This window comes from Pan troglodytes, chromosome 11, assembly GCF_028858775.2.
Source record: "Pan troglodytes isolate AG18354 chromosome 11, NHGRI_mPanTro3-v2.0_pri, whole genome shotgun sequence".
Taxonomy (NCBI): Eukaryota; Metazoa; Chordata; class Mammalia; order Primates; family Hominidae; genus Pan; species Pan troglodytes.
In genome coordinates, this window is record NC_072409.2 from 95,200,111 (window position 1) to 95,227,349 (window position 27,239).

The following is a 27,239-nucleotide window of genomic DNA, read 5'->3' on the forward strand; positions in this document are numbered from 1 at the left end:
CCTCTTCCAACTAGCTACATCTAACAGTAATCATATTGCTTTATATTCAATGTTACTGCATTTTGGTCTGACCCACATGTAACTATTTGTATCAGGACTAGAAATCTTTTTTCTGTAAAGGGCCAGAGAGCAACTACTCAAGTCTGCCATTGTAGCATGAAAGCAATAGGCGATACATAAATAAATGACTATAGCTGTGTTCTGATCAAACTTTATTTACAAAAAGAAGTGGGTGGCCCATAGTTTGCAAACTCCCAGTACATAAAACTATTTTTAAATTAATTTACAAAATTTCTTGACATAATTCCTAAAATTAACATTCAAATTTGGCCCTGTGCTACCAGGCAGCTAGGGTAAATAAACAAAATAAATGATACCTCTCTTATAATCTAAAAGGTAAGAAAATATCCTTTATCAAAGAAAACAAACATTTTTGTGACCTTAAACTCTGAAGGAAATTTCTCACATTGGGCTTTATAAATGGAATATAGAGTGATATAACATGCAATATTCTCAATAACAAAAGCAAAAGGAAATGTTATATTATTATTATTTTTTTTTTTGAGACAGAGTTACGCTTTTGTTGCCCAGGCTAGAGTGAAATGGCATGATACCAGCTCACTGCAGCCTCCACCTCTGGGTTCAAGCAATTCTCCTGCCTCAGCCTCCAGAGTAGCTGGGATTACAGGTGTCTACCACCACGCCTGGCTAATTTTTTGTATTTTCAGTAGAGGCGGGGTTTCACCATGTTGGCCAGGCTGGTCTCAAAATCCTGACCTCAGGTGATCTGCCCATCTCGGCCTCCCAAAGTGCTGCGATTACAGGTGTGAGCCACCGTGCCCAGTAATATTACTTTTTAAGCAAACCCTGGATAAAGCCACAGGCAAAATGTAACATGTTATTCAGCAAAAAAAAAAAAAAAAAAAAAAAAAAAAATCTCAGCTACTGGGATCCAAGTACAGAGTTTTCTGATGATCTAATCTAACTCAACAGAAGGCTGACTTTACAGTATCCACAGAAGCAGGTAAGATTATTGATATGTCACAGAATATAATTACTCAAATATCAATGGTGATAGAACTATACAGAAGAAGATGTGGGGCTATGCACTCTGATCCAGGCCCAGAATGCTGTAATTCCAGTATGTCTTTGGGGGCCAGGTGAGCAGCTGGGTAGGCTAATAGCTTATTATAGAAGTGAAGAAGCTGAGCCATCCAAAAAGATGACCTTGTTTTCAGGAGGTGGGCCACTGTGGAAAAAGAGTGTTGTTTTTATCTAAATTACCTAAGTACAGATGACAAATACCAAAGATTACAAAAGACAGCCCTAATTTCAGTGTGACACCTCAGAGAATGAATATGTTTTTTAAATCTATAGTAACTTTACCTTTCCTAACAAATGGCCATTAAGCATTCTCAAAACCACTACCCAAGCTGCAATATGACTTTACATCATTCTTGATTTGCTATCACTGGGCTACAAATTGCAAGTGTCTTTCATTTGCTGAAGACTTATATTTCAAGGTTAATCACAAACATTGGCCTTTTCTAGGTATAAAACATCATATCCTCTTAGGGAATTTCAAAAAACAGTACACATGGTCACTTTAGCATTGGCAAGTGTAGCACGTGTCCTACTTTTTTTTTTTTAAGAGACAGAGACAGGGTTTCACTTTGTCACCCAGTCTGGAGAGCAGTCTACGTTATTTTTAAACTCAATTTCCTTTGGGTATTTTATACATGAAGGAAAAACAATTTATATATTACTTCTTGTCATGCCATTTTACTAAAAGGAAACCAGTAACAATATAATCCATAAACCACACGCTACAAAAATGCGTGTTTGATTTTCAAAGATTTATCTCCAACCTTTCAATATGCCTTTTTTGTCTGTCTAAACCTAAATCAGAAAGAGAATTTTTAATGAAGTCTTTAAGTTCCCAGTGAATCAAAACAGTTGTTTAATGTAAGCAATTATCACATTATCTGCCAAGGTAGTTCAGCCCCTAAGAATACGTCCAAGAAAATTAATCTATCAATTGCACTAATAAAAGAGCAGTAGATAAAACACTTTGGGTTTTCAAATTTCTCAATAGTTTCTCTAGGATATTGTACAACTATGTATCACACAAAAGTACTTAATGTCAAACCTCAAATAAAGGACACAATCTTAAAAGCAAGAGGAAATCTAACAATTATGAAAACCCAGCAGAGACAATAACTGATATACAAGGTAGTTGGAGGAGGAGGGTCCAATGATCACGAAGACAGACATTTGACTTTGAGCACTCTTGACTACCATATTTCTATATAGGAACGGCTCAAGGGCAGTCACATGGCTGAAACTCAGGGCTAAACAGAATTTTTTTTTTTTTTTCCTTAAGAGACAGGGTCTCACTCTGTCACTCAAGTTGGAGTACAGTGACACAATCATAGGTCACTGCAGCCTCAAACTCCAGGGCTCAAGTGATCCGCCCATCCTCAGCCTTCCAAGTAGCTGGGACTACAGGCATGCACCACCATGCCTGGCTAAAGTTTTTTTAAAATTTTTTGTAGCAACGGGGACTCCCTCTGTTCCTTGGGCTGGTCTCAAACTCCTGGGCTCAAGTGATCCTCCCACCCTCAGCCTCCCAAAGCACTGGGATTACTACAGGCGTGAGCCACCACATCCAGCCCAGAGTACATTCTTAAAGCTAGTTTACATGAGCAGTATCATCAGCACACTGATAAAATGGCTGATAAAAAAATAAGTACTGCATTCACATTAATGGGCTCTATGTTTTAGAGACACAAAATCCAGGACTTTTCTTTTTCTAACATTTTATTAACTATTCCAATTATCAGTTATGGAATTTACTTAGTTTCTTCCTCCCACAAATTAAGCTATGGAACCATCAGCTTAAAACCATACTTTTAAACAAATATTTTGACAATTTTTATCTTTTTTATTACTTGTTGTGGGTGGCTTATAGAAAAGCTGATGGGCACTATCAATAAATTTTGAGCTGATTTTATAAATTTATCAAGACTATGGCTCAAGGGTGGATTCTAGAGTCACCAACTGACTGACCCTGTCCCTCAAAAAAGAGGGGGAAAATTCTGCCTATACTTTTCAAATGCCCACCTTGTTGTACTGTCTAATATGGATCTCTTTCTCATTCTTCTGCTGCTTAGCTTCTCATCTACTGCTTCCCAGTCCCTAAGTATTTCCATGTACCCTCTCTAAGATCAGGCAGCTCGATTGTTTCATCACCTTGTATGAAATCCTGACACCTGCTCACACTTAGCCTCAGCTCTTGCTTCAAAGGCTTAAAAAATCCAACTGCCACCAACACTCCCAAAATAACAGGACAAGATAACTGGAACCCTTTTAACCACAGTTGACCCTTGAGAAAAGGTCCACTTATACGTGGCTTTTCTTCCACCTCTGGCACCCCTGAGACAGCAAGACCAACCTCCCCTTTTCTTCCTCCTCCTCACCCTACTCAACACAAAGGTGAAGATGAAGACCTTTATGACGATCCACTTCCACTTAATGAAAAGTTCTCTTCTTTATGATTTTCTTAATTTCTTTTCTCTAGCTTTCTTTGTTGTAAGAACACAGTATATATAACACATAAAATGTGTACGAATCAACTGTTTATAATATCCATAAGACTATTGGTAGTTAAGTTCTTGGGGAGTAAAAAGTTACATACAGGTTTCTGACTGCATGAGGGATTGGCACCCCAAGACCCCAAATTGTTCAAGGGTCAACTGTATACGATTCATAAAAATTCATAAAAATTGAAAGTTTTCAACAATAAAGAGCAGGTGTAAGAAAACAGTAATTTTTAGTTATTATATTCTCAGAGAGACCATTAAGACACATTAAAATTAAACCCAGAGTAGAAAATACTTTTATCTTAGCCAATAATTTCAAAATCAAGCTGAAGTAGATAGTAGCTCAGTGGTGTGACAGAGCCACTCGGTCAATATTATAATCAGAGAAAGCAGCAACCATATGATGTGGAAGAGACTGCTATTTATCCACCAATATCTGTTCTCTTCTTTTGTATTAACAAAACTGTAACCTGAACAGCTTCATTACATTTCCCAGCCTCAAATATAGTACAGTATGAATATGTGATCAAGTTCTCTCCAGTGGTGTTTGAGCAAAACTGACATGCCATTTCCAGGCTGGAGTCTGCTTCCTCCACTCTCTCTTCGGAACCACAGTGAATTCTGGGCAACAACCTAGACACAACCACGCACATGAAGACAATGGCCCTGGGACTCTGTTGAAGAAACAAAATGGGAAGAACGTGGATCCCTAAATGATAGCTTGCTGCACGGCTACATACCTGGAACTCCAACTATTACAGGAAAAACTTCTACACTGTTTGAACCATTTCATTTTGGGGTCTCCTTGTTGCAATATCTAGCACTGCCTTAACTAATATAATGGACCTAACATCATCTCCCTCCCTACATATTCTCACTAGAGAAATGAAGAAACAATGTCAGAGAGGTTAAAGCAACTTGCCAAAAAGGAAAATCATCATGACAGAGTTCAAGTGAGAACAGAGGTTTCTTGACTTCCAACCAAGTGTTCTTTCCACTGGACCATCGGTCACATGAGGCATGACCTGCACAATTCCATATCACTGCATCATATCCAGGAATTTTAAGATCAATAATTCAAGTACTGAGAACATTTACATGACTATGAGTTCAGATGATCTCACCCGCTGCCATTTACTAAAAGTACAATGAATTCTATCAAATTCCTGCCGTTACAATTTAGTTCCTTCTCAATATCACATGCTACTTACAGATTTTGAAATGGGAGCCTAAAATAAGATCAAAGGCAGGAAATTCCAAGTCAGAACTGATTGCTGTCCAGGAAAACAGGCATTAAAATAAAAAATAAAACTACAAACTTGGCCAGGCACGGTGGCTCATACCTGTAATCCCAAGACTTTGGGAGGTCAAGACAAGAGGATCACTTGAGCCCAAGAGTTTGAGACCAGCCTGGGCAACATAAGGAGACTCCATCTCTACAAAAAGTTTAAAAATTAGCTGGGTATGGTGGCTCATGCCCGTAGAAACAGCTACTTGGGAGGCTGAGGTGGGAAGATCACTTGAGCCCAGTAGATCAAGGCTCCAGAGAGCCAGGATTGTGCCACTGTACTCCAGCCTGGGTGACAGAACCAGCCCCTGTTTAAAAAAAAAAAAAAAAAAAAAAAAAAAAACTTAAAACTGAATAATGCCTAACTAGTTACAAATTTTCTCTAATTATTCTGTGTTTTAACTTGTGGCATATGGATGTGTATATGCTAAATATATGAGTATATCAATGAAAAATAGTTATTTTTTAAAATCTAAGGGCTTATGAATCTCTAGAATTTTTTCAGCATCCAATCTAAATCTTCAAAGTTGGCTTTTTTATTTTTTCCAATATTATAATTTTTAAGTATTTTTCCTTCACCAAAACAATTACATATATTGCCCAGTACAAAACATTTTCTAAATAAAGACTTCATGTTCATATAAAATATTTACAGTATATTTAAAATAAAACTGATACCTAATTATTTTAAATGTGTTATTGGCCAATAAATGATCGCAAAATCTCCATATTCACAATCTTACTTCAAATACCATTCAGTTAACTAAATTAGTAAAACATCACAGAATGGATGCTTTAGATATTTTGCTTGTATTTTCTCCCCTCAAAAATGACTCAAATTTTGTATACTCACTCTCTAAAATAACTTACCTAATTCTTAGCAGATATTAATATGGTACAAAGTATACACAGTGTAAGGATGTAATATTTGGGATTTTCTATAAAATACCCAAGTATTGAAAGAAAAATAAAAGAAGACTGATAGATGAAACAGGAATGTCTAAATGTTAATAATAGGTACACTGGAATTCATAATACTAGTCTCTATTTTTATGTTTGAAATTCTCCATAATAAAAGGTCTTTTAAAACCCATGTATGTGGCTCTTACTAGGGGAAAGGCAATATTCTAAGCATTTTACATGTATTAACTCATTTAACCCCCACAGTAACCCGGAGATAGTTACTCATTTTACAGATTAAGAAACTGAGGCACAGAAAATTTAGATAACTTTCCCAAGGTCACAGAGTAAGTGACAGAACCGGAATTCCAACCTAAGTAGTCTCGCTCCAGAGTACGTATGCACAAAGAAAAGCCCGGAATGTACCAATTGTGGATAATTTTTATTTTTGCTCATTCCCAGTTTCTAATTGTTCTATGAGAATATGTGTTTTGTAATTTTAATAAAGTTACCAAAATAGGAAAATCTAGACTCACATTATAATACATTTTGTAGAAATAGAGGATATAACCTTCTGACACCCAAATCACTGAAAGCGTAGAAATCCATCATTAAAGGGTGTCATAAAGTGAGCAGCAATTTAGTAGAAAAATTGTTGATAAAATGATGAAAGATTACTTTGTTACTTATGTTTACCAATGCTTTATGAAAAGAGTAATATTGAAAAGGGGCCAATGTAATTCAGCCAGATAGATTAAGTTTAAACCACTTAAAAGCTTTCTTCCTTCATTTTCAAGGAGAAAAATAACTATTATAATTTCCCCAAGTAGACTGCTAGGAAATCTTCCTCCAAAATAAAATTCTTACTCTGGAAAAGAATTATATAGACTGATTACAAGTTTATTGGCAACATTTTTGATTGTTGCAAAGTGACCAATCAAGCTCATTTGGTATTTTTCATAAAAACTAAATTACTAAATTCATGTAGAATGGAATAGATATGGTTTAGCTATTTTAATTTGCATACTGAGTGCTAATGAAAGCTGAAGACCAAATGAACAAAAAAATTTTACAAGAAGATAGTAAATTTCTCTATTTTCAACAAAGTCAATGTGCATACACCAAAATGGACATGGAGAGTATCTCTGTATTTGAGTCCTTAATGGTTACAAGGACAAAAACAAAGTTATCGCAGTACTGTTAGAAGAACCACAGTGAAAATGTTCAAATGAATAAGATCAATAGTGCACTGTGAAGCAATGACATATATTCTTTTGCAAACTCTAAGATTGTCCACAGAGAAGAATAACACCTTAATCTGATTAAGCTCACAGTCTTACCTACCTCTATCATCATGATAACAGAGCAACCTGACACAGACAGCAAAGCTCTGAGGTGCTTTGGGGAGCCCCCTTTGGGGGCTAAAGGGAGGAGGGAACCATAGACCTGGATGCAAATCCTGATTCCAGCACTAGGCAAATCACTTACCATCTTGGAACCTGTTTCCTCATTGGTTAAACAAGGTCTTGTGCATAACAATATAAAGTACGCCTTAAAGCCAAGAGTCTCGCACATAGCAGGCACTGTAGAAATGTGTGCTTCCTCCCTCCCTCAATACCATGTGGGACAGTCAAGGAAGGTGAATGATGGAAAAGAATTTGAATTTAAGTGATAAGAAATCTCTCATCAAGTGAGCAGTAATGAAGTAGAAAAATTGTTTTAATAATAAAAATAAATTACTTATATGCAAAGATGGGATCTTGTATGCAAGTCACTAGAGAGAAATAAGACACCAGCCCCAAGGTTAGAATATACATAAGATTCCCATTTGAAATATAGTTTATGCAGCACTATTACAATTGCAAAGACATGGAATAAAATACAGTTGACTTTTAACTCATATGCTGAAAACTTTTCAATAGCTCCCCACTGCAACTCTATAGGAAGGCCAAAAGGTTCTGGTCTCGCAACTCTCCTTCAGTCAGGGCACTTCAGCCACATTGGCCTTCAGTTTCTTCCTTAAACCACCCCGACAACCACACCCTCAGCTCCTTCCACATCTGGGTCTAGAACTCTCAGGCCCCTCAGCCTCAAGTGCTCTTGACTTGTTCAATTGTTCAAATAAGCTGTTTCTTCTCTCCCTTCACATGTTCCCTCGAACCTTCCCTATCCCCCCACCACTCCCATAGCCTCAAATAGTTCCCTACTTGCCACTGCAGTGACCCACTATTGTACCATTCATAGCTTTTATCACAATCTCAAATGATGGTCATTTACTTATTTCTGCTTCCCTACTCCACCCCCACCTCCCCAAATGCAAACTCTTTAAGGCAGGGACCGTTTTGGTTTTTTTTTGTGAGATGGAGTCTTGCTCAGTCGCCCAGGCCGGAGTGCAGTGGCACGATCTCAGCTCTTACCACTATCTCCCCAGCATATAACAAATACCTATTCAATAAAGATTAACTGAATAAATGCAAAGCATAACATAGGATTTGGAATACCATATTGGATTAAACATCTCCTATGTGCTAAGCACTCCACAAGACACTTTAACTAATTCCACGAGATCCTCACAACAACTTTGAGGTAAATATTAACTCCATTTCCCACAGGAGGAACTAGGAGCTCAGGGAAGAAGTCACTTGCCTGAGGTTATACAGTGGTATTAACAGCCAGGAGTTATTGAGAATTTTACCATGTGCCAGGCAGGTACTGTCAAAGCTTTTTATACGTATTCTCTCACTCGATATTCAAAACAACCTCATGACATAAGTACTACTATTAACTTTATCTTCATATGAAAAACCAAGTGAGGAAAGGAGAGGTCAAAATTAATTGCCTAATTATGTAAGAAGCAAAAGCATGAATATAAACAGTCTGCCTCCAGATCTCACATGCTTAACCACTCTTTAATAAAGTACAGATATAGTTGACTTAAAGTTTTTGTAAAACTAAGATCATCAAGCAGCCGGTGCCTCATGCCTGTAATCCCAGCACTTGGGAGGCTGAGGCGGGAGGATCACTAGAGGCCAGGGGTTCGAAATCAACCTAGGCAACATAGTGATACCCCATCTCTACAAAAAATTTTAAAAATTAGCTGGGCATGGTGGTACATGCCTTTAGTCCTAGCTACCCAGGAGGCTGCAGTGGGAGGACCATTTGAGAACTGGAGATTAAGGCTACAGTGAGCTATTATCATGCCACTGCACTCCAGCCTGGGCAACAGAACAATGCCCTATAGCTAATAATAATAATAATAATAATAATAATAACAACAATAATAAAGTTAAAAAACTAAAGCTAAATTAAGATAATCCATTAAAGCATTTCATTCAGAGCCATGAACATAGCAGTTTTTAAATGTCATTATTCTGAGTCTGAATCTAATACCTTGTTTTTTCCATTATATTTTGCTGCATCTCAGGAAATCAAATAAATCTTTAAATGAATTACCTGGGTTTGCACATACGTGTTAAATCAAATTCCCAAAGCAGCTTATCAGCATATGCAAACAGCTTTGTATCTTTGTATATACTGCAATCCTAAAAAGGTAATCAAGTCTAATGCACAAACGTTACATATTAAAGGATTACTCCTTGCCCAGAGCACAAAACATAAAAATTGTTTATCTAAACTTAACTTTCATCCTTGTGGCACCATCACCAGCAATACATCTCCCACATCTGTATATGTTCTTTGGTTATATGCCTTTATTTCGTCATTGACTGTTCAGTTTAAGTTCAATGAGTAGGTAACAAAGGATAACAATTGGCCACTTCCACCACGACAATTGTCAATCTGTAGTAAATCTATGCTTCTTGTAACTGATATCAACACTTTCACATCTACATTTTGTTTTTTAAAATAAGTAAATAATCACTAAAATTAATTAAAGCACTTATATACCCAAATGATTGCTTAAACACTACACACATACAGATGGCAATGCCACTGCAAATGAGTACTTAGCTGGCAGGAAACCTCACCATGTGACAGGTGAAAACACAGCTCAATGAGACAGGGAAATTTGTGTGTGCATGAGTTCACTTGCAAAAACAGGGCTTGAAATAATATTGGAACGCTCAGGAAGAAATGTCCAGAAGCAGGAAGATCAAAAGGAAGCCAATGCATGTTCTTTCTCAGTTCCTGCAGCTGCCTCAGAAAACAGGGCTTGAACTAAAACTTGGCATCACATTCCAGGCAGAGGGAATATGAGGTTATGGTTTGAGAGGACAAAGTGGAGAGCTAAGATCAGTCTCTAATGTCCCTTCCAGCTCTGAGAGGGTTATAATCACTCCTCAAGACATTCTTGTCTCATTCTGAAGGGCCTAGTTTCCATCTATATAGCAGCTGCACCTGCTCAGATGCCAATAAAGAAGAATCAGAGGTGGGAAGGGTCCCCACTGACCAAGCCTGCTGCATTATTACCCTGGACATTTGGATTTCTTAAGAGAAGCAGCTTCTTGTTCACCCCCTTCAGGGTCTGGCATGGAATAAGCAGTTAATAAATGTTTGCTGAATTACTGTGTTTAGCACAGTACCTAACAGTCTCAAAAATGTTAGAATCAGGATTCCACTGTTTATTTTGTTTTCAGATCAACTTTCCAAAACAGAAACTAAGAAATAGAGAGGAATCTATATCTTTTTCATTAATTAAGACTCATGAAACAAACAGCAAAATAAATAACAGCCAGAAGTAGAAAAATAAATGTTTAAACAACTTTATGTCCAAATTAATACAGTAACTTGAATTTAGTGACCAACACATTTAGGAGTTGATGATAATTCTTTTTAGACACATCCTAAACTCCCAGCTTTTTTTTTTTAACTAGGCGAATCATTTTTGTGTTGATAGTGCAAAGGTGAACTTCAGCCAAATTCAAATCCAAAATCAGCAGAATCTACACCAGTAAAATTTCATTACACTGTCATGAATTTTGGTACATTTTCTTTAAAAAAAAATCAAAGAACACATGTAAAAGCTAACAAGACTGTTTCTTCACTGTTTCCAGCTGAATGTAATAGAGATGGAAAATGGGTCTTTGTTACTTTAATACAACATAAGTTTTACATGAATGCTTCCATTGACAGCTATTATTTATCATAGCTATGTGCTTAATCTGCTATGTATTACAATCCTTTAAAAACCCACAGTATCACCTCTGTGTATTTCCCATTGGGGTAAAAGGAATTTTAAATAATTTCTTTAAAAAAAAAAGGAACATTTACTAATCTTCTATTATACAGCTAGCATTACTCATGGCTGTTTTTATTTATAGGGTGCTAAATAATCAGATATTAGTTAACTTTTGCAATCATCCTGGGCAGGAGTTCATTAGTAAATCATTTCATATTAGCGTGGAAATATCAAGCAGCATATTCAAGAATCAGAAGAGGATCTTGGGGTGAAATGCTGACATCCAATTGACAGAGTACAGTATGTAGGATGTCTTTCAGATAAAGTTAGTTTAAGAATTTTATTTAAACAAACATGGAGGAGGAGGAGAACGAAGAAGGGGTTAAGATGTAATATGTAGCTCTTCATATATATATACACATATGTGTATATATATATACTTTTTTTTTTTTTTTTTTTGAGACGGAGTCTTGCTCTGTCACCCAGGCTGGAGAGCAGTGGCACGATCTCGGCTCACTGCAAGCTCCGCCTCCTGGGTTCATGCCATTCTCCTGCCTCAGCCTCCTGAGTAGCTGGGACTACAGGCGCCCGCCACCATGCCCAGTATATCTGTATTTTTAGTAGAGACAGGGTTTCACTGTGTTAGCCAGGATGGTCTCAATCTCCCGACCTCGTGATCCACCCACCTGGGCCTCCCAAAGTGCTGGGATTACAGGCATGAGCTACTGCGCCCAGGTGCTCTTCATGATTTTTTTAATTTCACAAATGTTAAAACTAGTATATATGATTTTCATACATACAGGCCTAAGGGAACTTTTCAACACTCTGTTTTAAGTAAATGACCAACTAGATGAACAGCAACAGCCACTCCAAAGACCAGCAACTTACAATAAAGCCAATGTTCAAAAGAGTTTCATTTCACCCTCAAAGACTACTTCTGCCTTTCAGCCCAAATTCAAACACTATCTAAGAAATTGCTCCCAATCTGGCTTACTTCCAAACTGATAGAAAGGTTATCAAAGATCAGATCAGCTCAGGAACAAGCCACACAAATAAGGCAGAACCAGTATGATTCCCAGAACCACAAAAGTCTCCCCACGTCCCACCTACCATACCTAATTTCATAGGGAACTTTAGCGCCATGAAGCTGAAAGTCTGAGGTAAGCCAAAAACTAAATCACTCTGTGGTGGGCAGTCTGGGTACCACTTCCTGAGCATTTGATCTTACTATCTGACACTTCTTGGCTATATCCCAAAGTGTGGCATACATCCTTCAAGTTCTATTCAGCTCCCATTTTAAAAGTGAGTTAAGAATTAAAAAGGTTTAAAATCAAGCACACTTTTTGCAAAAGTATTAATGGACAAACCTAAAAGATAAACTAAGGACTATGCAGATAAAATATTGATCAGTAATTGAAAATAACATTTGTAAAGAGTTTTAATAATGTAAAGAAAAGTTTACAATAAAAAACACTTGAGAAATTTTTGCATACAACCATGAACACAACAAAGTTTAAAACATAAGCCGGGCGCAGTGGCTCACACCTGTAATCCCAACACTTTGGGAGGCTGATTTCAAGTCCAGCCTGGGCAACATAGTGAGACCTCATCTCTACAAAAAATAAAAAATTAGCCAGGCACAGTGGCGTGTCCCTGTGGTCTTAGTTACTCAGGAGGCTGAGGTGGGAGGACTGTTTGAGCCCAGGAGGTCGAGACTGCAGTGAGCCAAAGATTGCAGCACTACACTCCAGCCTGGGTCACAGAGCAAGACTCTATCTCAAAAATAAAAATAAATACACATATATGTGTGTGTGTGTGCATGTGTGTGTGTATACACATATAGTATATATAATGTGTGCATGTGAGTAATATAGAGAGAAATATAGAATTAAAAAAACAAATAGGCAAAAATGTTGATAGGGTTATTTCTGAACAGGATGATGGATGATTATGTAACCTACTGTATTCCGCCTTTGCTACTTTTAATTTTGTTCTTACAATGGGGCATACATTACTTATTTTAAATTACAAAGAAATTAATTCTCCTCAAATAAAAAAATAAAATGTTTAATTGTAATTTTTAAAAAAGTGATCTTATTTATTCACTTGAAACCATGGTCTTTTATCATTCTCTAAAGAGGTGGTTTCACCACAGCACACGCCAAAGCAAAAAAAGTCTCACTTGATCCAATTATACCACTTATTAAGAACTATTTAATGAGAAAGTCACACCTTTGAGTTATTAGAAGCTATAACGGTCCTGCAGAGTTCCAAACAAGTAAGCTAACAGAATTACCTTTGATTCTAAATTGTTTGCCAGGAGATTAATCCATCTGCACCTGAGAAAAACATCAAGTGTTCCTCCAGTGTGTTCAACATCCTCCAGTCTCATTTTAATCAAGTATGTTAGCTTCAGTCTAGAGGGCATTTTTAATTGCTTGAACTACAGTATAAGTAGTTTTTAATTTTCCAAATTCAAACACAACATAATACCAAGAAAATCAAAATTTTAGTCATCAATAGGTAAATTTTAGAGAGGTCTTTAAACGTTTTGGCATCTGTCGAAGAATAAAAAAAGCTCTTTCTGATAGTGACATTTGAACAGACACCTGAAGGAAGTAATGTGCAGTCCAAACAGAAGGAATAACCTTGAGATGGAAGCATGTTTGGCAAGTTTAGGAAAGACCAAGGACACCAGTGTTGGCTAGTGCAAGTCAGCAAGTTAGGCAGTGAGAGATTACAGAATGAAGCAGAAACCCAGATCATGTAAGCCTCTACAGGGTGCTGGGAGTCTTTGGATGTTTCTCAGTGAGATGGGAAGTCCTACAGGGTTTGGGAAAGAGGAATGGCATATTTGACTGACATTTTAAAAAGATCACTGTGGCTTCTAGGAAGAATAGAGACCATAAGAGGGCAAGGATAGAAAAAAAGAAAAAGAGAGGGACCAGTTAGGTTACATCAATAATCCAGGAGATAAATCATATTGCTTTGGACAAGGATAACAGCAGCAGAGATAGTGGGAAGAGGTCAGAGTTAGGACATGTTTATTTTTTTCCAGATTTATTGAGGTATAATTGATGTCTTAGTCTGTTTTTGGCTGCTAAACAGAATATCTGAGATTGGGAATATTTTATAAAGAACAGAAACCTATTGGCTCACAGTTCTGGAAGCCGGGAAGTCTAATATCAAGGTGTCAACATCCGTGGAGGGTCTTTGTGCCACATCATCACATGGTGGAAGTGCAAAGAGACAGAGGGCAGGAGAGGACCGACTTTTACATTGGCACCAATCTCACCCTTGAGGGTAGCACCCTCATGACAATCACCTCTTAACAATCCCACCTCTTAATACGGTTACGATGGCAATTAATTATTATTATTATTATAAGATAGAGTCTTGCTGTCACCCAGGCTGGAGTGCAGTGGCATGATCTCAATTCACTACAACCTACATCTCCTGGGCACAAGCAATCTTCTCACCTCAGCCTCCAAAGTAGCTGGAAGTACAGGCTTGCGCCACCATGCCCAGCTAATTTTTGTATTTTCTAGTAGAGAGGAGGTTTTGCCATGTTGCCCAGGCTGGTCTCAAACTCCTGGGCTCAAGCCATCCACCTGTCTCGGCCTCCCAAAGTGCTGGGATTACAGGCATGAGCCACAGCACCTGGCCAATGGCAATTAAATTTAAACATGAATTTTGAGAGGGACAAGCATTCAAACCATAGCAATTGACAAATAAAAACTGTATATATTTAGGGTACAAAATCAGATGTTTTGATATATGTATACAGTGTGAAATGATTTCCACAATCAAACATATCACCTCATCTTGTTACCATTGTGTGTGTGTGTGTGTGTGTGTGTGTGTGTGTGTGTGTATGGTGAGAACACTTGAAATCTACTCTCTTAGTAAATTTCAACTATACAATACATTATCATTAAGTATAGTCACCATGTTATATATACATTAGGTCTCCATTTGGTCAAAGGATACATGCCTGCAGTTACAAGTATTTCAGAAATATTTGGTAAGATTTGCTAATGGATTAGACATGAAATGTGGGAAGAGTGAAGGATGACTCCAAAGTTTGGGGTTCAGATAACTGAAAGAACAAAGCAGTCATACACTAAGATGCAGAAGTCGAAATCATTTATCCATTTCTAAAATAATGCAGCAATGCATGAGTCTCCCAAATTCTTGGAAGCTCAATTTACTCTTGTCCATATCAGCTTAAAAAAGCTATATGATAAAAGGATGCCACATGCAGACTGTATAAGCTTCATTTGCTTCTCAATTTTATTTCGGGCCAATCTTGACTATACACAACAAATGTTAAAATGTGTGTGCTTAGCTGCAGATTGGATTTATATTCAATTCGTACCTAATACCAATGCTGCAGTCAACACCTGCCCAAGTCCTATCCAATTTCCAATCCCTGTAAGGCCTCAGTAGCCCTCTAAGCCATACTTATCCCACATAGCTTTTAAAATATTATAAATTGAAACCAGTAAGATACAGAGAAGGAGAGGAGACAGGTAAGTTAGTAGGAAGATGGGTGGATAATCCTTACTTCCCTACCTCGCCTTCCTTTGTTATCCATTCCATTTCATATCTCTTTACAAGCTTTATGTCAAATGTTCAACATGTACTGAAGACTGTGTACGTGTATAAATGTAGGATGAGGGGACAGGGAAAAAACTGATTGTATTGTAAAAAGAAACGTGAGGAAAGAAAAAATGAAAGCATGTTTACGGGCTTAAGAAAAATCTTTACCAATATGAAGTTACTTTGTTAATAAATACTTTGATTTGTGAATGAATCATCAACTGTGGCTAAAAATATTAAGTTAAAGGAAGATAGGGAACTTTATATTAGAGGGATCAGGATGATCCCGCTTGAATCCATTGATTCATCTTAGCATCACTAAAAGTAAGAATACCACACATTGTATCCTCATGGGTGATAGAATAGGACATACACAGGCTTCTGTAAAAATACTCTTACCTAAAAAAAAATTTGCCACTAATATACACAACTCTCTATATTTAATTACCAATTTACAAGAAATATATGAGATACAGGAACAAGGTACCTCTTCCAGGACAATACCACTTGCAGAGCAATAGATCAAGTCCAGAATCTGGGACACTTTACAGGACAAAGTACTCGGTTTCTCCAACAAATCAATGACATGGGAAAAAAGGAGTGGAGGGATTGTACAGAATAAGTGACTAAACAGACATAGTAACCAAATTATATTATATTTGGGAAACTTATATGATTCTGATTTCAAAAAACCAATTCTACTAAGACAATCTTGGCCCAACTGAGAAATTCTGAAATATGGACTGTATTGGATAATATTTAGGAATTGGTATTAATTTTGTTAGGGTTGTTAATGAATGGCCTAGTAATAGTACTTTAAGAAGTCCTTATTAATTAAAGACAATTACTAGGGAAGAAAAAATGTTAGAGAGAAAAACAAGATTGACAAAATGTTGATGTTGTTGAAATTAAGTTCATTTACTATATTCCCTATTAATGTGTGTATGTTTTAGTAAGACATTTTTAAAAATAAAAGAAAATTTTAAAAAAGTAACTAGAGATTGTAAGATTGCAATGTGAACTGTTAAAAAAAATTATTACCATTTTCAACTGCTAATCTGTGTGGATGGAAATTTCCTTGATGGTCTGCAACAAAACCAAAATACAAAATCACAATACAAAAATGAACTGGAGGCTGAGACATATAGAGAGTATCATTTTTATTCATAATCATTCATTTCAATATTACACTCCTTATAATAGCTTCATGGTTCAGATTGACTTTATAATAAGAGTATGCTATAAATTCAAATGTAAAATAGCTTTATTTTGAATAATAAAACTTTATTTTGAATAATAAAACACTTCTCTTATCTGAAGTTCTCAGTAAGATATGTGGAGGTGGAGAGAGTCTAAGACCTTAGAAAAGGTTTGAAAATTTTCTGCCCTAGACTATTCCTTTCACCTGTTTCAGCTTTGCTTTGTACAAAAAATGTTATGATTTACAACTCAAAGTGAAGAGGTTGCTATTAAGTATCAAGAAAGGTATTGCATATAGTTAAGAGAACATGATAATCTTCTTGCAAAGAATAAATTAGAGTCTGGATGTGGAAGAATACTTGGTCTAGAAGACCTCTTTTAAAAAATGGATTGTAGCTGGGCACAGTGGCTCACACCTGCAATCCCAGCACTTTGAGAGGCCAAGGCAGGAAGATCACTTGAAGTCAGGAGTTCGAGACTGGCCTGGCCAACATGGTGAAGTGCCATCTGTACTAAAAATACAGAAATTAACCAGGCGTGGCAGCACGCACCTGTATTCCCATCTACTTGGGAGGCCGAGGCACGAGAATCACTTGAATCCAGGAGGCAGAGGTTGCAGTGAGCCAAGATCGTGCCACTGCACTTCAGCCTGGGCAACAGAGCAAGATTCCATCTAAATAAATAAATAAATAAATAGTGATTGCAAAAGTACTTGCAAAGGAGACCAGGAATTTCCTCAGATAATGGTCCAGAGCTTTTCCATAAAGAATGGAAGAGATACCTAATCCTGAAAAAGGTTGCAGTACCTTTCATTCCTCCATTTAAGAAATATTTATGAGATGCCTACCTTGTATCAGACACTATACTAAGCACTGGGAATACAGAGAAAAATCCCTGCCCTATAGATTACATTCCTAGTAGAGGGAAGACAAGAATAAGCAAAATAGTAAATTACATAGCATTTCTGAAGATAAGTGCTATGGATAAAAGTAAACCAGAGTGGAGGATAGACAGTATTAGAGAGAGAGGTTTCTATTTTTAAAAGGATGGTCAGGGAAAGGCTGAGGAAGTACTCGAGTAGCCTGAAGGGGAGTAAAAGAGCAGTTTCGTCATCTCAGAAAAGAAGATTCTAGGCGGAAAGAGTAGCAGTGCCAATGCCATGGTGAAAGCATGCCTCAGATGTCTGAAGAACAGCAGAGGCTCATTTGAGCAGATTAAGCGAGAGAGAGAGTGGCTGTAAATGGAGTTGGAGAGGCAACAAATGGGTCAGATCATGGCAAGCCTCACAGGACAATCCCAAGACTGCCTTTTACTTTGGGTGGCAACGGGAAGCCACTGGAGAGTTTGGGGCAGAGAAGAGATCTAACTCACGTTTTTATAAAATCACTCTGGCTGCTGTTCTGACAATACTGTAAGGGGAAAGATAGAAGCAATCCGTTAGAAGGCCAGGACAGTTTGCAAAAAATGGCCTCCAATTGCTCCCAATCTCTGTATACAAACTGCTTTACAAAGTGACTTTGCTGCACCCCTCAGAAAAAAAAGTAGACTAATTTTCTCTCCCCTTCATCTGGCTTGACCTGGTGACCTGCTCTCACCAACAGCAGGGAAAGTGAAACTGTAGAAGTTCTAAGTCTCGGCCTCAAAAGGCCACATAGTTTCCTCTTGTTATCTTGCTTCCATTAGACCACCACGTAAAGAAACATAAACATGAGACAGTTTACTGACCACGTAGAGCAGAGATAAGCCATCTCAGCTGAGGCCGCCAAACCTACCAGTGCCGATCACTACATGAGTGAGCACGGGCAAGACCAGCAAAAGAGCTGCCCCACATCTACCCCAAGTCCAACCTAAGCTGCCAACCACAGAATCACAAACTAATACATAACTGTTGGTTTAAGCCACAAAATGTTGGGAGTAGGTAACAATTGATAACTAATATAGAGGCTACTGCAAGATCGGGACATAAACAACGGGGGCTTAGACTAGGGTGATAGCAGTGGGTAGTGACAAGTACTTGGATTCTAAATACATTGTGAAGGTATAGCCAAAACACTTTCCAAAGTAACAGTATATATATATAGATTGTGAGATAAAGAAGAGTCAAGGATGATACTCAGGTTTTTAGCCTATCTCATAAAAAGGATGGAGTTTCTGTTAACTGAAATAGGAAAGATTATAGGTAAAAAAGGAAATTTCAGAGTTTAGTTTGAAATATATATTAGTCATCCAAACAGAAAATGCTGAGTAGTCACTGGATATACGGAGTCAGGAGTTCAAGGGAAGGCGAGGCTGAAAATATAAATTTGGAAGCTAGTAGGGTATTACTAGTATTTAAAGCTAATATTTAGGCCAGGTGCCGTGGCTCACACCTGTAATCCCAGTACTTTGGGAGGCCAAGGCGGGTGGATCATTTTTCGAGATCAGCCTGGCCAACGTCTCTACTAAAAATAAAAAAATTAGCCTGGTGTGATAGTGCGCACCTGTAGTCCCAGCTACTCAAGAGGCTGAAGCAGGAGAATCGCTTGAACCCGGGAGGCGGAGGTTGCAGTGAGCCGAGATCGTGCCAGTGCACTCCAGCCTGGGTGACAGAGGGAGACTCCATCTCAAAAAATAAATTGGCCGGGCTTGGTGGCTCACGCCTATAATCCCAGCACTTTGGGAGGCCGAAGTGGGCAGAACACGAGGTTAGGAAATCGAGACCATCCTGGCTAACACGGTGAAACCCGTCTCTACTAAAAATACAAAAAATTATCTGGGCATGGTGGCGGGCGCCTGCAGTCCCAGCTACTCAGGAGGCTGAGGCAGGAGAATGGCGTGAACCCGGGAGGTGCAGCTTGCAGTGAGCCGAGATGACGCCACTGCATTCTAGCCTGGGGGACAGAGCGAGACTCCATCTCAAAAAATAATAATAAAATAAAATTAATTAATTAATTAATAATAATAATGCTAATATTTAAAGGCTGAATGATATGATCCAGAAGTATAAGGTCTAATGACTGAGCCCTGAAGCACTCCAATGTTAACAGCACTCTTATCAGGGAGATAAGGAAGAACCAGTAAAGGAGTCTAAAAAGGGACAATGACGTAGGAGGAAAACCAGGAATTGTGGTATTTTTGCTAATAAGGGAAGAAAGTGCTTTAAGAAGCAGAGATTGGGCCAGCACTATGGCTCACACCTGTAATCCCAGCACTTTGGGAGGCCGAGGCGGGTGGATCACTTGAGGTCAGGAGTTCAAGACCAGTCTGGCCAACGTGGTGAAACCCCATCTCTACTAAAAATACAAAAATTAGCTGGGTGTGGTGGCACATGCCGGTAATCCCAGCTACTCAGGAGGCTAAGGCAGAAGAATCACTTGAACCCAGGAGATGAAGGTTGCAGTGAGCCGAGGTCACGCCACTGCACTCCAGCCTGGTCGACAGAGTGAGACTCTCTCTCAAAAATAAAAATAAAGAAGCAGAGAGTGACTAGCTGTCTCAAAAAAAAAAAAAAAAAAATGCTGACAGGTCAACTGAGAGGTAAAAATTTGGAACAGACCTTTAGATTTAGGAAAATGAAAGGGCCAGGCATGGTGCCTCCGCCTATAATCCCAGCACTCTGGGCCCAGGCAGGAGGATTGCTTGAGGCCAGAAGTTCAAAACAGCCTGAGCAACATGGTAAGACCCCCACCGCTACAAGAAATAGAAAAATTAGCCAGGTATGGTGGCACATATCTGCAGTCCTAGCTACTCAGGAGGCAAGGCAGAAGTACCACTTGAGCCCAGGAGTTCAAGGCTGTGGCGAGCTATGATCACACCACTGCACTTCAGAGAGGGCGACAGAGCAAGACTCTGTCTCTAGATGAAAAATAAAGTCACTTTTAGAAAAGTAACTTCTTAGAAAAGTTACTTTTAGTAAGAGTAATTTTTTGATAGAGGTGAGGGAGAAAGCCTGATTAAAGTGGGTTTAAGAAAGAATAGAAGGAAAGAAATTGGACAGGATTATAGTTATACCATAAGGGGTAACAAATAAATTGTGCAGTGGCTTAAGCAGGAATGGGGTCAAAAGCTATTATTTTAACATGGAAAAATACCAGCATACTTGCATAATGAACGGAATCATCCAGTAATGAGGGGAAATGCAATGTTCAGAGAGAGAGATGCTGGAGCCAAATCCTTCGGAAGGTAAAAGGAATAAGACCTAGTGCATAAGTGAGGCGCTGTCCTTAGAAGCAGACTCTAGGTCAGAAAATAACAGATGGCAATCTTAGGTAAATGCAGGTATGCCAATCTCCCACATTCATGGCAATTGCCATTCACATTAAGGCATTTCCTATACCTCTGGGCCCAGAATTGACCTGAAAATACTCAACATAACTTCCTAATCCTACCAATAGATAAGAATTGGCACACATGATGAAATGTATTTGCAAAAGTATTTTGGGAGTTCAAAGACCAGGAAAAGGTACATCAAAGCAAATAGGCCACACCGTCCATCCTTTCTCCGACAGATAACACAAATACTCACTGGAGACATATATGTTATTTTTAAATTTAGAAACAGTACTATGCCAACTGTCCTACTCTTGACAGAAACTATAATAACTTGATGGGTAAACGTTAACAACAGAAAGCTTCATCAAAATTTAAAGTCCCAACTACTAAAAGCTAGCCATATGCTTCAGAGAAGCGCTGTCACCCTTATACCCAAATCTAAGCTCTTTCTAACCTGTCTTCTCCTCTAAATAATCTTTCCTCGCTCTCTCACTCCTTCCCAAGCTTTTACACTGACACCATAGTCAATAAGCTTTCTTATATCCTCAGCCTCTTCACTAGATGCTCCCCATACCTCCTAGGCCTAATAGAAACTAAACTCCCCTTCTTTGGTGGCCCCCACCAGTAAAGGCTAATCATCCTTCCAAGTCCCAAGGCCCAGAAGAATGTTTCCAGACCACTTACCCCATCCCACCCCCACCCCCTGTACTTTTGAGGGCATAACATCTAAGTATCTTCATCTCTCATCTACAGTGATCACCACCATAGGCAATCTAAACCTCAGAAATTAGGATCACATTCTACCCTTCCTCCCTGGGTACCACAGTCATCTATAGTCATCTGGGTGAGCAATTCATCGAATGCACCACCAGTCTCATTGTTCCTGAACACCTCCGTTTCTACCATCTATATCCACAGCCAAACCCTACATGCCATCTGCACCCTAAAAATCTTAAATTCCAATATTCTACTCTGACCAGAGGATTTCTAGCCTTTTCATTATCTCCCTTTTAGCTACAAACACTTGTATATTTACTTCATCCAGACTTTTAATCCTTTGAACCAATTGTGTTATCTCAATCTTTCAGCTCCTCCTGGCTCTATCGTCATCCCTATCCAGTCTAAACTTCACATTCCATCACTCTGACCATTCTTTCACCAATAGTTTCAACTCCTTTGCAATCTTACCATACGCACGTAACAAAATCCAAATACTGTATCAATCCAACTATTTATCATCTCTGGTTCTAGTGAATTTTGCTGCCAAAAGTCACAGAATCATATGAACTAGTATTATTACAAATTAATGATCCTGGCCTATCTGGGAAACCTTCCAAAAACTGTAGTTAGCTCTTTCTCCTATTCCCTATGGCATCTGACCAGTCTCTTCTTGTTGGATTCTCTCCCTCCTTATCTTCTAGACATCCACTGTCATTAGGCTGTTCCTTCTGTCTTTTTCACTGGGTCATCTTTCCTACAGGGTGGTGTTTCCCAGTGTTTCCCTTCTGCTTTATTCTTTCTTATTCTACAAACCCTCTTAGGCATCATCCACTCTCACATTGTTTTAACTACCTATAAATTGATAGCATCCTAATCTCTATCTCCAGGCTAGAATCCTCTCTTTAACTCCAGGCCAAAGCAGCCAAATACCCACTGAACAGCACCAATTGTGTGACCTAAACCCATGTGCAAGACTACTGATCTTATTCTCCCCATACATCTGATATTGCTCATGTGATTCCTATCTCGGCAAGTCATAAACCTAGGAGGTATCCTTGACTCCATCACTCCTTCATCCCCTACATCCATCTGGCCACTAACTCAATCACCTTAATATATCTGGAATTCATCCTCTTCTCTCCAGCAGCACTGCATTTTCAGAGTTCTGTCACATGTAATGCAAATGTCTGCCTTACCCCACTACAATTCATTCCTCACATTGCCTCATGAAACTGATGTTAACTTTCTTCCACTTAAAATCTATTACTCATGGATCAACATAGCCTCCAGATTAAAGCTCAAAATGGCTAACATGGTGTGGAAGAGAACTTTCATTATTTACCCCTTGTTTACTTTTTAAAGTTCATCTCTCTATTCTCTATCTTAACACATTAAGGGTCTATGTCCCATTTCTAACCTATCTATTTGTCCTCACTGCTTTCTTGTGCCCAGAATGCCTTATCCTCTAACCTCACCAACTAATTCCTACTCACTTTCAAACGTCAATTCAGATGAAAATTCCTCCATAAAGCCTTCTCTGAATCTCCTCAAACCTCGCACACAGTTTTCTCTATCCCCCACTATACTATGTGAACGACTAATTATAGTGTTTATCCCATTGTATTTTGGTGTTGTTTATGAAGTCCATGCAATACTGTAAGTTCCTTAAAGAAAAGTTAAGGACCTAGCACCAAAGTAGTTGCTGTCTTTGCTGAATGAAGGAATAAATAAAAAATAATGAATACAATACCTTTAATAACTATGACTCTTTAAAAATCACATTTACTTAAGTGTTTCAACAATTAAAAACATTTAATAAAAAGTTTCCTCCATTCTTCTCCACATGTATGTCCTAATAGCATATACTAAAATCAGGTTTGGTTACATAAACCAACATGTGCAATGATTGGGAAATAGAGTAGAACTTAAGAATAAATTATGAAAGCAGGTAGGCCAAATAGAAAGGCTTGTCAAGAGAGAAGGGAAAGATACACCCTGGCAACCAAAAAACTTCATAAAACTACAGTTACAACACCCACAATTACTGTATTACATTTGTTCAACATATGTATCAGCCAAATAAGCAAGAACTCATCTGACCAAAAGGAGATTAGAAGATACCTTCTCCAGTTTAGGAGCTTCAGTGGATGCTTCATTGGTCCCCAGGCAAGTAAAAAGATAAATCTTTAAATAATAGTAATTAACTGACTATCTATGAAAGTTGCATTCTCAATTTCCTTTGGCCTAAAGAAATGTTTTCTTTCATGAACAATGGAAAGCTATACAGTATTTAAAGTCAAGGGTTTTGGAACATCTTCAAAATATATAAAACTAAAGTAACTCAGACTAATTAAATGAAAGCCAATATAAACTTTTAAAATCATAAACACAATTTTATTACTTTCAATATGACCTGAGTAGGGGGAAAAAAAAAAACTATGAGGCCAGAAGTACTTAGAGGGTTACAAAAACTACATTTCAATCCATTGTTTGAAAACAGATGGGCTCTTCCACATCACTTAAAACTTTGTTGTTTCAAATCATTTACATGGAGGAAATTCACAAATATCCCTTGTCCTATCAGCTTAGCAAATCTTGTTTCTTATCATGTGGAAATAGTAACAAAACCTCCATCAATCTATTACTAATTGTGAATCACAGACTTATATAAGTATACCATACTTTATTATACCATGCATCTCTAGATCTATAGATTTCTCATCTTCTAAAGAAATACTTACTACCCACTTGATCAAAATTTAAATTATCACCCTAATTTTCTTTTTGTGCTTAAACCAAGTTCTTTGTTATACATCAAGAAATACTGATTAAGATCAAGATTTGTTATAGACTAATAATCCTGACACTATTATTTCCTTACACTTCCTCCAAATATAGTTATTATTTCTCATTGTGGTTTTTTCCCGCTAGAAGGTTAATGTCCTCAGCTCTTGAATTTTCCCCCATAACCTTGCAATCTTGATCAGGTCCATTTCTAGAACTGAAAGATGTAACACCAACGCGGAGGGATCACTTGAGGTCAGGATTTCGAGACCAGCCTGTCCAACATGGTGAAACTCCGTCTCTACTAAAAATACAAAAATTAGCTGGGTGTGGTGGCATGCGCCTGTAATCCCAGCTACTTAGGAGGCTGAGGCAGAAGAATCACTTGAACCTGGGAGGCGGAGGTTGCAGTGAGCCGAGATCGCAGCACTGCACTCCAGCCTGGGCGACAGAGTGACCCTGTCTCCAAACAAACAAAAAAATAGCAAATGCAAAATTTTAAGAAGTTATATTTTCTTAAATTTTCCAAACTCCTAATAGTGATATAAACAATTTAATTCAACTAATCATTTGTGGACAATATCCCAAAAGTATCATGAAGCTAAGAATATTATGTCTCAGACTGTTTCATAAATCATTTTGGACGGGGAAAAAGGCCAAACGATTTACTGGTAAGCACCATCAATCAATCAACAAATGAAAAACTCTGGTTATACGTCCATGAAAATTTTGATTTCAAACTATTTATTACAGGGCGCGAGGCCGTGTTCCGCCTCCTCCAGCTCCTCCTGATAACCTTTTGGTTATCAGGCGTCAACTGGAGGCAACAATCAGTTAAAATCCAGTAAATTTGGGGTTAATGAAACAAATGTTAAAATAGATATAATATTGATAAACATTAGCCAAGCGATGGTAACTACCTAACATTGATTAAGTAAGCAAATAATCAAGGCAGAGGTTTTAGCTTCCACTAATCTATAAAAGCAAGTCAAAATGCTTTGAAAATTGCATTTTTATGCAATTGTTTCAATATCATACCTTTGTATGTAACATTAAAAAGCTCATGATTACCTCATTTCAAAATTCAGATGAGTCACAGTGCTTTCTACGCAGGAATTGGATGTGAATCAAAATTGTAAACATGCACTTGCTTGGTAGTCAAAAAGTGAATGTGGACAGATACAATGTTCGTTGACACAGTAAAACATAATCATAAAATGCATCCTGTGTTTTAAAAATAGTTACTTCCTGTTAACACAGTTCAGGAAACATGCCATCTACCCTCCTCTCCTGGAAAATCTCAAAATTATACTAATCCCATTCCTCTTCTTACAGATAGGCCACTGAAACCTGGAGTCATTACTGATACAGTTATCAGGATTACACCCTCAGAGCCACGATGGTTTCAGGGATACTAGAACCTGAAAATAACAAAAAATAAATAAATAAATAAATTTCCAACTCAAATCTAGACAATAAAACTAACATATAAACTGGAAGAAAACGCAGGAAATGCCGATTTTAATACCTGGTATGAGGCTGACCATTAAGGAATCCATCAAAAAAGTTTGGAATGTATGAATGAATGACTGCAGGAAATTGGCAGGATTTCATTCATTTCAAAAGCTCCAAATTCAGGAACCACACTGAGATATCAGGACGCCACAGCTGAAACTAAAACTCATGAAGGGTAAACGCAACATAACTGCACGTCTCCACGCGTTAGCTGCTACGAAAATTTCAAAACATACATCTAACATACTCTTTCTTCAAGTAATTGCCGCAAGTGCGGACGGAGCCAGAGAACTAGGAGACTGAAAACAGGCCCTGCTCACCCATAAGCCTTTGCATTATAAGTGGACATGATCTGAGTGAGTCACCGGGAATGAGAAGGAGACAGTCACCCCAGGCCAGGCAGGACGCGGCCAGAATCTCCTGCTCTGCCCCCAACTAGGGAACAGGTCGAAGGAGAGTGGGACGACTGCAACCTGCTGCAGCTAAGTATGCAAGGATCGCGCCGACCGGCTTCCGAGTCGAGATCCCACTAAGTCCCACCGCAGTCACCACAGCCAGCCCTGCCCAGGTATCTCGGAGCTCCGTAACCTCAGAAGGCCTAGTCCTCCAGAAGCTGAGAGCCCCAGCAGGACCGGACGAGGGCAAAAAGCCCCCTCCCGGCTGCCCCTCGCCGCGACGCGGCCCTGCCGCCACATGCTCCACTGCCCCGTCTCCCAGCTCAGCCCCAGCCCCGCAGGGCCTCAGCCGCCCTCCATGCAAGCCGACCGGGCCGCAGGCGGCGCGACCCGGCGGCTCCCGAGCAGGGGGGCAGCGGTGGCAGCCCGCCGCCCCGCACGGCTTACCTCCCTTCTGCCACAAGCTCAGCTCAGCGTCGGCTGCCTGACGTGGCCCGCCCCGCCGCCTCGAACGCCCGGGGGCGGGGACTGCAGGAGAGAGCCAATGGGCTGCACATCGCGAGGCCCTGTTCCGCCTCCTCCGGCTGGGGCCCGCCCTCCCCGGCTCGCGCGCACGCGCGTCTAAGGCCCGGGCCGCGCACTGCGGTGGAAAGGCGGCGTGGGCGGCGGACCCGCGCTCCGCAGCCGAGCTGGTGCGGGGAGGGCTGCGCGCGGGGGCTGGCTGTGGAGCAGCACCGCAGTGAGGAGTTGGCCCAAGGAAAATCAGATTAAAGGAAACTGCCTAGAGATGCCACTGCAGCGTGCCCGGGTAGTCCTGTTGGCAGCCTGCCCCTATGCAGCTTTTG

General features: G+C 39.0%; 1 protein-coding gene across 10 annotated transcripts in view; it reads right to left on the reverse strand.

Annotated features, from left to right (window-relative positions):
* FOCAD (focadhesin) overlaps positions 1-26,995 on the reverse strand; it is a 313,151-nt gene extending 286,156 nt beyond the window's left edge. For 2 of the 10 annotated variants that reach the window (XM_016960676.4, XM_001151442.7), the window contains exons 1-2: positions 17,281-17,876; positions 16,571-16,615 (exon numbers count right to left, since the gene is read on the reverse strand). In XM_016960676.4, coding sequence (XP_016816165.2) covers positions 16,571-16,615; positions 17,281-17,542 — 307 coding nt within the window. In that variant the 5' untranslated portion in view covers positions 17,543-17,876. Of the gene's footprint in view, positions 1-4,164; positions 4,184-14,406; positions 14,428-16,570; positions 16,616-17,280; positions 17,877-25,555; positions 25,906-26,012 lie in introns of those variants that run through there. The other 8 variants (XM_016960677.4, XM_063787943.1, XM_063787946.1 and 5 more) reach the window with 8 other exon arrangements.
* Between the last annotated feature and the right edge of the window lie 244 nt (positions 26,996-27,239).